At 44.8% G+C, this 13,046-nt stretch overlaps 1 protein-coding gene across 1 annotated transcript in view; it reads left to right on the top strand.

The window, feature by feature from the left end:
- Positions 1–13,046, top strand: part of PPP1R13B (protein phosphatase 1 regulatory subunit 13B) — a 125,004-nt gene that overhangs the window by 61,398 nt on the left and 50,560 nt on the right. The window contains exon 3 of the mRNA XM_030929865.1: positions 9,918–10,037. Within this exon, the coding sequence (XP_030785725.1) occupies positions 9,918–10,037 (120 nt within the window). The remainder of the gene's footprint in view (positions 1–9,917; positions 10,038–13,046) is intronic.

The raw sequence follows: 13,046 nt of genomic DNA, 5'->3' as shown, positions 1-13,046 counted from the left end.
CACCTGGGTTCACACCATTCTCCTGTCTCAGCCTCCCTAGTAGCTGGGACTACAGGCGCCCGCCACCGCGCCTGGCTAATTTTTTGTATTTTTAGTAGAGACGGGGTTTCACTGTGGTCTTGATCTCCTGACCTTGTGATCCGCCCGCCTCGGCCTCCCAAAGTGCTGGGATTACAGGCGTGAGCCACCGCGCCCGGCCCGGAATTAACGTTTTTAAGGGGAGCAGTGTTAGAGCCTGATCATTAATTCCATTGTTTTTCTTCTCTAGCCTCTTAGCACTTTTGTTCTCTGTTACTTGTTATCACTTCTAATTCCTTATCTGCCTTCCCATTGTAAGGGAATAAAATTTTTACATAAGTATTATAGCTCTAAATGGTCTATGGCCTCCTGAGAATGCTTATCTCCCTCCTGAGTCACTCAGTTGGTGCCATCCTTATCTCCCGGCCCATCTCAAATCATAACTCTTAGTTTTACCTCCTCAAAGATGAGGACTAGCACCCTGGAGCACAGAGTCACAGCACAGTACATTTACCGTGGCTTCTGTACATGTCCCTTCATTGTCTAGAACAACCCATAAGAGCTTGGCTAACATCTGTTTATTCTTTGCCTCTCATCCCTTCAATGAATCTCAAAGGGTATTAGTGTCCCTGTGCTCTAATACTGTTGTAGTATTTATCAAAACATGATACAGGCCGGGCACGGTGGCTCATGCCTCTAATCCCAGCACTTTAGGAGGCCAAGGCGGGTGGATTACTTGAGGCCAGGAGTTGGAGACCAGCCTGGCCAGCATGGCAAAACCCCCTCTCTACTAAAAATATAAAAATTAGCCAGGCATGGTGGCACGTGCCTGGTAGTCCCAGCTTCTTAGGAGGCAGGAGAATCCCTTGAACCCTGGAGGTGGAGATTGCAATGAGCTGGGAGTGTGCCACTGCACTCCAGCCTGGCATAGCGAGACTCTGTCTCAAAAAATAAAAATAAAAAACACAATATAGTAGTAGTTTTCATCTCTATCCTGTTGGACTAAAATTCCTGAAGGCAGGAACTTGTCTGTTGTTCACCATTATATCCCCAGTGCCCAGCCTAGTATTCATAGAAGGCACTTAGTAAACACAGATTAGTAAGTAAAATGGCCAACAAAGCTGGGTCTAGGAAGAAGAGAAGGTAACTTCCAGTGGATGCTGTCAAAGGGAGAGGGAAAGCACTGTAACAGCCTTTCTCAATCCTTTTACCTAGAGGAACCCTTACAGAGATTTTTTTTTTTTTAAGGTTTCAGAGAACCCTCACGTAAAACTTAATTGCACCTGGCCGGGTGCTGTGGCTCTCTCCTGTAATCCCAACACTTTGGGAGGCCGAGGCGGTTGGATCACCTGAGGTCAGGAGTTTGAGACCAGCCTGGCCAACATGGTGAAACCCCGTCTCTACTAAAAATACAAAAAAATTAGCTGAGCGTGGTGGTAGGCACCTGTAATCCCTGCTACTCGAGAGGCTGAGGCAGGAGAATCGCTTGAGCCTGGGAGGCGGAGGTTGCAGTGAGCCGAAATCACACCATTGCACTCCAGCCTGGGCAACAAGAGTGAAACTTCGTCTCAAAAAAAAAAAAAAAAATTTCTGCACCTATAACTGCTGACATTAGTATGATCAGTATGTCATAGATAGAATCCTTCAATAGTAATTATCAGTGTTTTCTAGTAGAGCTAGTTCACTGTGGATCTGTGCATTATTTTGCTAAGGTTGCCATAACAAAGTGCCACAGACTGGGTGGCTTAAACAACAATAATTTATTTTCTCACAGTGATGGAGGCTAGAAGTCTGAGATGAAGGTGTCAGCAGGCTTGGTTTATTCTGAAGACTCTCCTTGACTTGTAGATGGTTGTCTTCTCTTGCCTGTGTCTTCCCTCCATGCCTGTCTGTGGACAAGCCTCTTCTTCTTGTAAGGACACTAGTCATATTGGATTAGGGGCCACTTTGATGACTTCATTTTTTAAAAATCCTGTCCCCAAATACAGTTACATTTCGAGGTACTTGAGGTCAGGACTACAAAAGATGAATTTCACGGGGACACAGTTCAGCCTGTAACAGTCTGTTAATTTGGCCAGGTCATGATGTATAGGGTGGTTAATCCATTTTCATACTGCTATAAAGAACTGCCAGAGACAGGGTAATTTATAAAGGAAAAAGGTTTAATTTGCTCACAGTTCTGCATGGCTGGAGAGGCCTCAGGAAACTTACAATCATGGCAGAAGGCAAAGGGGAAGCAGGGCACCTTCTTCACAAGGTGGCAGTAAGGAGAAATGTCAAGTGAGGGGAAGAGTCCCTTCTAAAACTATCAGTTTTCATGGGAACTCACGGTCATGAGGAGCCACCTCCGTGATTACAGTGACCTCCATCTGGTCTCTCCCTTGACATGTGGGGATTATGGGGATTATAATTCAAGATGAGATTTGGATGGGGACATAAAACCTAACCAGATCAGTAGTGTTTTTCCTTTTCTTTCCTTTCCTTCCCTTCCCTTCCCTTCCCCTCCCCTCCCCTCCCCTCCCCTCCCCTCCCCTCCTCTTCCCTTTTCTATGACAGAGTCTCACCCTGTCACCCAGGCTGGAGCGCAGTGGTGCTATCTCGGCTCACTGCAACCTCTGCCTCCCAGGTTCCAGTGATTCTCCTGCCTTAGCAATCATGGCTCACTGCAGCCTCAAGCTCCTGGACTCAAGCAATCCTCCTGCCTCAGCCTTTCTAGTAGCTGGGACTACGGATGTGTGCCACCACACCCTGCTAATTCAAAAAAAAAAAAGGCCAGACTCGGTGGCTCATCCCAGCCCTTTGGGAGGCTGAGGTGGGTGGATCATGAGGTCAGGAGATCGAGGCCATCCTGGCTAACACAGTGAAACCACGTCTCTACTAAAAATAAAATTAGGCGGGCATAGGTGGTGCACGCCTGTAGTCCCAGCTATTTGGAAGGCTGAGGCAGGAGAATGGCGTAAAACCCAGGAGGTGGAGCTTGCAGTGAGCCGAGGTCATGCCACTAACTCCAGCGGGCAACAGAGCGAGACTGTGTCTCAAAAAAAACGTAGCAATTAAGTCTCACTGTGTTTCTATGACAGGGCAAGACTGTCATAGAAAAGGGAAGAGGAGGGGAGGGGAGGGGAGGGGAAGGGAAGGGAAGGAAATAAAAGGAAAAACTCTACTGATCTGGTTAGGTTTTATGTCCCCATCCAAATCTCATCTTGAATTATAATCCCCATAATCCCCACATGTCAAGGGAGAGACCAGATGGAGGTCACTGTAATCACGGAGGTGGCTCCTCATGACCGTGAGTTCCCATGAAAACTGATAGTTTTAGAAGGGACTCTTCCCCTCACTTGACATTCCTCCTTACTGCCACTTTGTGAAGAAGGTGCCCTGCTTCCCCTTTACCTTCTGCCATGAAGGTCTTGAACTCCTAGGCTCAAGTGATACTCCTGCCTTCCCAAAGTGCTGGGATTCAGGTGTGAGCCACCAGGCCCAGTCCCTAGGGTTTTTTTTTTTTTAATATATGCCAACTTTTCAATGCTTCTTGATAGAGCACATGAGCTGATACTAACTTTTTTTTTTTTTTGAGACAGAGTCTCACTCTGTCACCCAGACTGGAGTGTATGGAGTGCAGTAGCACGATCTCAGCTCTTGGCAACCTCCACCTCCCGGGTTCAAGCAGTTCTCCTGCCTCAGCCTCCTGAGTAGCTGGGACCACAGGCATGCGCCACCACACCCGGCTAATTTTTGTATTTTTAGTAGAGATGGGGTTTCACCATGTTGTCCAGGCTGTTCTTGAACTCCTAACCTCAAGTGGTCCATCTGCCTTGGCCTCCCAAAGTGCTGGGATTACAGGCATGAACCACCACGCCCAGCCTGATATAAACATCTTGATTACATAAAAGATTAGTTTTGTAATCCCATCACTTTGGGCAGCCGAGGCAGGTGGATCACTTGAGTTCAGGAATTCAAGACTAGCCTGGCCAACATGGTGAACCCTGTCTCTACAAAAAATTCAAAAAATTAGCTGGTGTAGGCTGGGTGCGGTGGCTCACGCCTGTAATCCCAGCACTTTGAGAGGCCAAGGTGGGTGGATCACCTGAGGTCAGGAGTTCAAGACCAACCTGACCAACATGATGAAACCCCGTCTCGACTAAAAATACAAAAAATTAGCCAGGTGTGTTGGCTCATGCCTGTAATCCCAGCTACTCGGGAGGCTGAGGCAGGAGAATCACTTGAACTCAGGAGGCGGAGGTTGCAGTGAGCCGAGATTGCGCCATTGCACTCCAGCCTGGGCAACAAGAGTGAAAACTCTGTCTCCAAAAAAAAAAAAAAATTAGGTGTGCGTGGTGGTGCATGCCTGTGGTCTCAGCTACTCAGGAGGCTGAGGTGGGAGGATCGCTTGAGCCAGGGAGGTGGAGGTTGCAGTGAGCTGAGATCGTGCCATTGCACTCCAGCCTGGGCAACAGAGTGAGACTGTGTCTCAAAAAAAAAAAAAAAATTAATGGAATAATGTAGCTTGATAACCATTTGAGGGTTCAGGTCTGTGAAATAGAGGGGAATCATGAGAATCTTTTTTTTTTTTTTTTTTTTTTGAGACGGAGTCTGGCTCTGTCGCCCAGGCTGGAGCGCTGTGGCCGGATCTCAGCTCACTGCAAGCTCCGCCTCCCAGGTTTACGCCATTCTCCTGCCTCAGCCTCCCAAGTAGCTGGGACTACAGGCGCCCGCCACCTCACCCGGCTAGTTTTTTGTATTTTTTAGTAGAGACGGGGTTTCACCATATTAGCCAGGATGGTCTTGATCTCCTGACCTCGTGATCCGCCCGTCTCGGCCTCCCAAAGTGCTGGGATTACAGGCTTGAGCCACCGCGCCCGGCCGAGAATCTTTCTTGTTTAAATAACCAAAATAAACCAAAAAATTAGGACAATGGATGTACAAGATTCAAACCAACGTCAATAATTAAGACTGACCGAACGGGTGCATCAGGTTTGTGCTTTGGAGCACTCCTTCTGCTCAAATTCATAAGAAACTAAGTTTCAGAGAAAATATATAAAAACTAAAAAGACATTCTCACATTAAAAAATTAAATAGATGACAATGAAGATTAGCCTTTCTGTGGAGCAAAAGTGCAAGACAGTGAGCAGGACCAAAACTGTGGTTCTGCTGGCCTCCACTGGACATAGGCCACGGGGCTGGGAGTTGGACTCCTGTGGAGCCGCAGGGCTAAAGGTGTGTTCCACCTGAGTTAAGCCACCTGAGTTAACTCCACCTGAGTTAAGCCAAGGCCAGACTTCACCACTTGATGCTGGAGTTACTCCTGGTAAGAATGAATATTAAATAATACAGTGCCTGTAAAGTGCTTACAACTGTGCCTCAAGTGGACCGGAGTGGGAAAAGGGGAACACAGAGAACTCCATCAATCCAAGAGAAATCAGAAAAAGGGAAAGAAAAAGAAAGGACAAGAGACTGAAAACCTGAAATAAACCAGGAGAACTAAATATAAAAATATCCATAACCATGTTAACTGTAACAGATTAAATTTGCCTATTAAGACAGAGGTACAGATAGGGTAAAAAATAAAATCCAGCTGTATGCTGCTTACAAGAGACAGACATACAACCATAATATCATCAGAAATGTTGAAATGAAGAGAAAGGTAAAAAGAAAGCTTTTCTGGCAACATTAATATCAGGCAAAATAAAATTTAAAGTTAAACTATTAAGATAAAGATGGACATAATAAAAGGAGTGATGTATCAAGAAGTTAAACAGTCATGAGTAGATGCACATTTAACAACGTAAACTGAAAAATATAAAGTCAAAATTTATAAAATTAGGAGGAATTTTGCAAATCCACCATCAAAATGGGAGATCTGTAGGCATGTATCTATTAGAAATTAGTAGATCAAACAGTCAAAATAAGATTAGGGAAGAACTGAGCAACACTGTTAACAAGGTTTATTTATTAAGTACAGTTGAACCTTGAACAGCATGGAGACTGGGGACACCAAACCACTGCACAGTTGAAAAACAAGTGTAACTTTTGATTCCTCCAGAACTTAACTACTAGTAGCCTTTTGTTGACCAGAAGCTTTACTGATAACATAAATCGCCAATTAATACATTTTATATGTCATATGTGTTATATACTTTATTATAATAAAATAAGCTAGAGAAAAGAAAATGTTAAGAAAATCACAAGGAAAAGAAAATGTATTTACAGTTCATTCAGTACAAGTGGATCGTCATAAAGGTCTTCATCCTTCACGGTTTTTCGTTTTTTGTTGTTGTTGTTTTTTTGTTTTTTTGGTTTTTTTTTGTTTTTTGTTTTTTGTTTTTTTTTTTTGAGACAGAGTTGTGCTCTGTCACCCAGGCTGGAGTGCAGTGGTGCAATCTCAGTGCACTGTAACATCTGCCTCCCGGGTTCAAGTGATTCTCCTGTCTCAGCCTCCCAAGTAGCTGGGATTACAGGTGTGCACCATCATGCCCAGCTAATTTTTTGTATTTTTTAGTAGAGATGGGGTTTTGCCATGTTGGCCGGGCTGGTCTGGAATTCCTGGCCTCAAGTGATCTGCCCACCTTGGCCTCCCAAAGTGCTGGGATAACAGGCGTGAGCTGCCACACCTGGCCCTTATCTTCATGTGAATTAGGCTGAGGGAGGAGAAAGAGGAAGGGTCAGTCTTGCCATCTCAGGTGGCAGAGGTGGAAGAAAATTCACATGTGAATGGACCTCTGCAGTTCAGACCTGTGTTCAAGGATGAAGTGTGTACAGTATGCCATAGCTGTGTAAGATGTTTGTGTTAGGGGAAAGGGGATGAAGGGTATACAGGAACTCTTTGTACTATCTTGGTAACTTTTCTATAAATCTCAAATTATTCCAAAATAAAACAATTATGTTTAAATGATAATGTGCACATGTAAAACAGAAAATCAAGTTCAGAGGATAAATTAAGATGAGCAAGACTTCCATGGTGAGACGTTTTAAGACATCATTGAAGAACACAAGATGCATGAAAAAAATGGAGGCACACAGTCATATTCATGGCCCGGAAAACTTGGTATCACAAAGATATTAGGTCTCCCCATATTTATTTATACATCAATTAATATGGTTCCAGTCAAAATTCTACCTTTTTAAAAAAGATCTGGACAAAAAGGGATGAGAAATACTAAGACAATTTTGAAGCTAAGCCATGTGAGGGAAATTGATCTACCAGGTAGCAAGACTTGCTACAAAATGATAGTAATTAAGGTTGTGGTATTGTCGCAGTGATAGGTGGATAGCTGATGAAATAGAAGAGACAGCTCAGAAAGATCCCATGTACATACAACATCCTGCTGCATATTAGAGGTGACAATTTACTTGTCTGTGGGGAATGGATAGACTATTCAATAAATGAGGCTGGGACCATTGATTATTCAAGTAGGAAAAAATCAGATCTTTATGCCAAATGCAGAAATAAATTCCATAAAGTCAGTGAAAACCTGTACTTTAAAAATTTGTAGAAAGAACATAAGAGGGCCAGGCGCGGTGGCTCAAGCCTGTAATCCCAGCACTTTGGGAGGCCGAGACGGGCGGATCACGAGGTCAGGAGATCGAGACCATCCTGGCTAACACGGTGAAACCCCGTCTCTACTAAAAAATACAAAAATCTAGCCGGGTGAGGTGGCGGGTGCCTGTTGTCCCAGCTACTCGGGAGGCTGAGGCAGGAGAATGGCGTAAACCCGGGAGGCAGAGCTTGCAGTGAGCTGAGATCCGGCCACTGCACTCCCAGCCAGGGCGACAGAGCGAGACTCCGTCTCAAAAAAAAAAAAAAGAAAGAAAGAACATAAGAGAATATCTTTTTTACCTTGGAGTAGAATAGGATTTATTGTACCAAAAACTCATACTAAAATTGGAAAAGATTGATAACTGCTTACATTTAAATTTTTTAAACTTCTATACAAAAAATGATACCAACAAAATTAATAGGCAAGTTTATTTTCAGTATATGTAACCAACCTGAGAATTAGTATCCAGAGTATAAAGAACCCCTTTAAATCCCTAAGAAAGAACCCAGATCCCCCCATGCCCCAACACCCCCGAGATGGAGTCTTGCTCTGTCGCCCAGGCTGGAGTGCAGTGACTCGATTTGGGCTCACTGCAACCTACACCTCGGGTTCAAGCGATTCTTCTGCCTCAGCCTCCTGAGTAGCTAGGACTACAGGCGCCTGCCACCATGCCTGGCTAATTTTTGTATTTTTAGTAGAGACCGGGTTTCACCAAATTGGCCAGGCTGGTCTTGAACTCCTGGACCCCAGGCAATCTGCCCACCTTGTCCTCCCAAAGTGCTAGAATTATAGACGTGAGCCACCCCGCCCAGCCATAATCCAGATTTTTGTAAAATAGGCATAGTATCTGAGACAGTTCACAGAGAAGGAAAATGGAATGCAGTATAAATATAAAAGTAGTTCTTTTAAATTCAACAACTGGGTTAGTGCTCTTCTCAAGTAATTGGTTAGATATTGGCCAGGCACAGTGGCTCACACCTGTAATCCCAGCACTTTGGGAGGCTGAGGCAGGCAGATCGCTTGAGCCCAGCAATTGGAGACTAGCCCAGGCAACATGGCAAAACCCCATCCCTACAAAAAATATAAAAATTATCTAGGCGTGGTGGCGTGTGCCTATAGTTTCAGCTACTTGGGAGGCTGAGGTGGGAGGATCACATGATCCTGGGAGGTGGAGGTTGCGGTGAACCAAGATCATACCACTGCACTCCAGCCTAGGTGGCAGAGCGAAAACCCTGTCTCAAAAAAAAGAAAGAAGTGAGAGATTGTGAGTAAGCTCTGATTTTTAAAATACATTTAGTTCTTCTATAGGATTTAATTTTTATTTACTTGGTACTGACAAACATTCACAATAATGTTGCCTCAGTCGCCAGGAAGTGCCCTGTCCAGCCTTCGTACCTCTGATTGCCACGCCTGACATTTTAAGGAATAACATGGCCTGGTCAATTTATGTTTCTTTCAAGAATGGGAGGCCGAGCATGGTGGCTCACACCTGTAATCCCAGCACTTTGGGAGGCCAAGGCGGGTGGATCACCTGAGGCCAGGAGGCCAAGACCAGCCTGGCCAACATGGTAAAACCCCGTCTCTCCTAAAAAGACAAAAATTAGCCGGGCGTGGTGGCAGGCGCCAGTAATCCCAGCTACTCAGGAGGCTGAGGCAGGAGAATCTCTCAAACCCTGGAGGCAGAGGTTGTAGTGAGCCGAGATTGCACTTCAGCCTGAGTGATAAGAGCAAAACTGTCTCAAAAAAAAAAATAGGCTGGGTGCGGTGGCTCACGCCTATAATCCCAGCACTTTAGGAGGCCAAGGCAGGTGGATCACCTGGGGTCAGGAGTTTGAGACCAGCCTGACTAACATGGTGAAACCCTCTCTCTACTAAATACAAAAAATTAGCTGGGCGTGGTGGTGCATGCCTGTAATTTCAGCTATGTGGGAGGCTGAGACAGGAGACTCTCTTGAACCCAGAGGCGGAGGTTGCAGTGAGCCAAGATGGTGCCACTGCCCTCCAGCCTTGGCAGCAAGAGCAAAACCCCATCTCAAAACAAACGAACAAAAAAACAAATGGGAGACACAATGCTTTGTGATAAATAAATGTTGTAAAGGGCATGTTTCAGTGTTCCCTATTTAATGTTGCAAAATTGCTTTCATGGATACTTTTTGTGTTCATCTGTTGCCTAAATTATTTCCCATTCATATTCTTGCTTTTACTCATTAATGTTGAAATTCAGTGCTTGTAATATCTTTGAATTCTAACATGTAGACATGCATGCGTGCATATATACATTCATTTAAGTTTTTTAAAAAATTTACTTTTTGTTGGAGTCATTTTAATTCTGGAGTAAAAAAGATGTGGTCTTTTTCGTAGAACGTCCCATACCCTTCGATCATATGATGTACGAACATCTTCAGAAATGGGGTCCACGGAGGGAAGAAGTGAAATTTTTCCTTCGACACGAGGACTCTCCAACTGAGAACAGTGAACAAGGTAGATAAATGCTTTCTTCCTCATTTGTTAATTTTTGCTAGAAAAGTTAATTTAAGAAAAATAGGAATATTATTCACATACACCCACCCCTGCACTTGCAAGTAGCTAGAGGGAAAGTTGGTATCTCATGTTTCTTTGGCTTCTGGACTTTTTTTTTTTTTTTTTTGAGACAGAGTCTCACTCTGTTGCCCAGGCTGGAGTGCAGTGGTGCAATCTTGGCTCACTGCAACCTCCACGTCTGGGGTTTAAGGTATTCTCCTGCCTTAGCCTCCCAAGTAGCTAGGACTACAGTGCATGCCACCACACCCAGCTAAGTTTTGTATTTTTGATAGAGATGGGGTTTCACCATGTTGGCCAGGCTGGGCTCGAACTCTTGACCTCAAGTGATTTGCCACACCTCAGCCTCCCAAAGTGCTGGGATTACAGGTGTCAGCCACTGTACCCAGCCAATTACATCACACTTTTTAGGCATCAATGTTAATTAAACAACATACTCAGATATATAAAGGGACTTGGTGTTTTAAGGGATTGTTTTTGTTTTTTTTTTTTTTTTTTGGAGATGGAGTCTAACTCTGTCACGTAGGCTGGAGTGCAGTGTGCAATCTTGGCTCACTGCAACCTCCGCCTCCTGTGTTAAAGCAGTTCTCTTGCCTCAGCCTCCCGAGTAGTTGGGATTACAGGCACCCACCACCACGCTAAAGGGATTGTTTTTGGTAAATAACAGATTGGTCAAAACTCTAGATTTTTTTTTTTTTTTTTGTTTCAGACGGAGTCTCGCTCTGTCGCCCGGGCTGGAGTGCAGTGGCCGGATCTCAGCTCACTGCAAGCTCCGCCTCCCGGGTTTACGCCATTCTCCTGCCTCAGCCTCCTGAGTAGCTGGGACTACAGGCGCCCGCCAACTCGCCCGGCTAGTTTTTTTTTGTATTTTTTAGTAGAGACGGGGTTTCACCGTGTTAGCCAGGATGGTCTCGATCTCCTGACCTCGTGATCCGCCCGTCTCGGCCTCCCAAAGTGCTGGGATTACAGGCTTGAGCCACCGCGCCCGGCCAAACCTCTAGATTTTAAAAGTATATAAAACCATGAAAAGACTAGAAGAAAGCTCTGGGAGATCTTTTTATTTTTTTATTTTTTTATTTTTTTTTATTTTTTTTTTTGAGACGGAGTCTCGCTCTGTCGCCCAGGCTGGAGTGCTGTGGCCGGATCTCAGCTCACTGCAAGCTCCGCCTCCCGGGTTCACGCCATTCTCCTGCCTCAGCCTCCCAAGTAGCTGGGACTACAGGCACCCGCCACCTCGCCCAGCTAATTTTTTGTATTTTTTAGTAGAGACGGGGTTTCACCGTGTTAGCCAGGATGGTCTCGATCTCCTGACCTCGTGATCCGCCTGTCTCGGCCTCCCAAAGTGCTGGGATTACAGGCTTGAGCCACCGCGCCCGGCCGATCTTTTTATTTTTAAAGTGAACAAGGCCTTTGTAAGTGTAACACTAAACCATAAAAGACAAGACTGATAAATGAATTATTTAAAACAAAGTCTGGGTGCAGTGGCTCAGGTTTGTAATATCAGCACTTTGAAAGGCTGAGGCAGGCAGATCACTTGAGCCAAGTAGTTCGAGACCATCCGGTGAAGCATGGCAAAACCCCATCTCTACAGAAAAATTAAAAAATTAGCTGGTTATGGTGGTGGATGCCTGTAGTCTCAGCTACTTGGGAGGCTGAGGTGGGAGGATTGATTGAGCCCAGAGGTGAAGGCTGCAGTGAGCTGTGATTGTGCCACCGCACTCCAGCCAGCCAGGGCAACAGAGAGAGACCCTGTCTCAAAAAATAAAAATAGGCCAGGTATGGTGACTCACGCCTATAATCCTAGCACTTTGGGAGGCCAAGGCAGGCGGATCACTTGAGGTCAGGAGTTTGTGACCAGCCTGGCCAACATGGTGAAACCCCATCTCTAATAAAAATTAGCCTGGCGTGTTGGTGTGCGCCTATAATTCTAGCTACTCAGGAGGCTGAGGCAGAAGAATCGCTTGAACCCAGGAGGCAGAGGTTGTAGTGAGCCAAGATCATGCCGCTGCACTCCAGCCTGGGTGACAGAGCGAGACTCCCATCTCAGAAAATATATGTAAATAAAACAAAACCAAAAATAACTGCATGGCAATAACATCTAAAAAAAAGTCAAAAGATAAATTATAAACTGGGAAGTAGCATTTATAGCTCATATTGCAAAGGGCTAATTCCCTTTACACGTAAAGAGTTCCTAAAATTTGATAAGAAAAAAGCTTGGCCAGGTGCGGTGATTCACACCTATAATCCCAGCATTTTGGGAGGCAGAGTGGGGCGGATTACCTGATGTCGAGAGTTCGAGACCAGCCTGGCCAACAAGGTGAAACCCATCTCTACTAAAAATACAAAAATTAACCAGGCATGGTGGCATGCACCTGTAGTCCCAGCTACTCGGGAGGCTGAGACAGGAGAATCGCTTGAACCTGGGAGGCAGAGATTGCAGTGAGCCTGAGATCACACCATTGTACTCCAGCCTGGGCAACAAGAGCGAAACTCCATCTCAAAAAAATAAATAAATAAAACTTAGTAGAATAATAGGAAAAATATGTACACACACAGTTCACAGAAAAGGAAGTATACATGGCCCTAGGATATGTGAAAAGATATTCACCTTATTCCTAATAAAAGACATGCAGAGAAAACTATCTTGAAATACTGTATTTTACCTGTCACATTGGCAAAGATTAGAACAGTTAATATCACAGTGTTGACAAGGATGCTGAGAAACAGGCAGTCTTCTGCATTGCTGTGGGAGGCAGTTGGCACCTTCTCTAGAAGGAAATTTGGCAATAGCTGTTAAACTTAAAAAACATAAAACCTTTTACCCAGCAGTTTCATTTCTGAGAATTTATCCTAAAGCTGTGCCCTGGCACATACAAAATGATACATAAACAGGGTTATTCACTGAGCATTGCTGGTAGACACAACCTAAATGTCCACCAGGAGAGATGAGCT

Source organism: Rhinopithecus roxellana, chromosome 5 (genome assembly GCF_007565055.1).
Source record: "Rhinopithecus roxellana isolate Shanxi Qingling chromosome 5, ASM756505v1, whole genome shotgun sequence".
NCBI lineage: Eukaryota > Metazoa > Chordata > Mammalia > Primates > Cercopithecidae > Rhinopithecus > Rhinopithecus roxellana.
The sequence above is the reverse complement of the archived record's forward strand: the minus strand, read 5'-3'. Positions and strand labels throughout refer to the sequence as shown.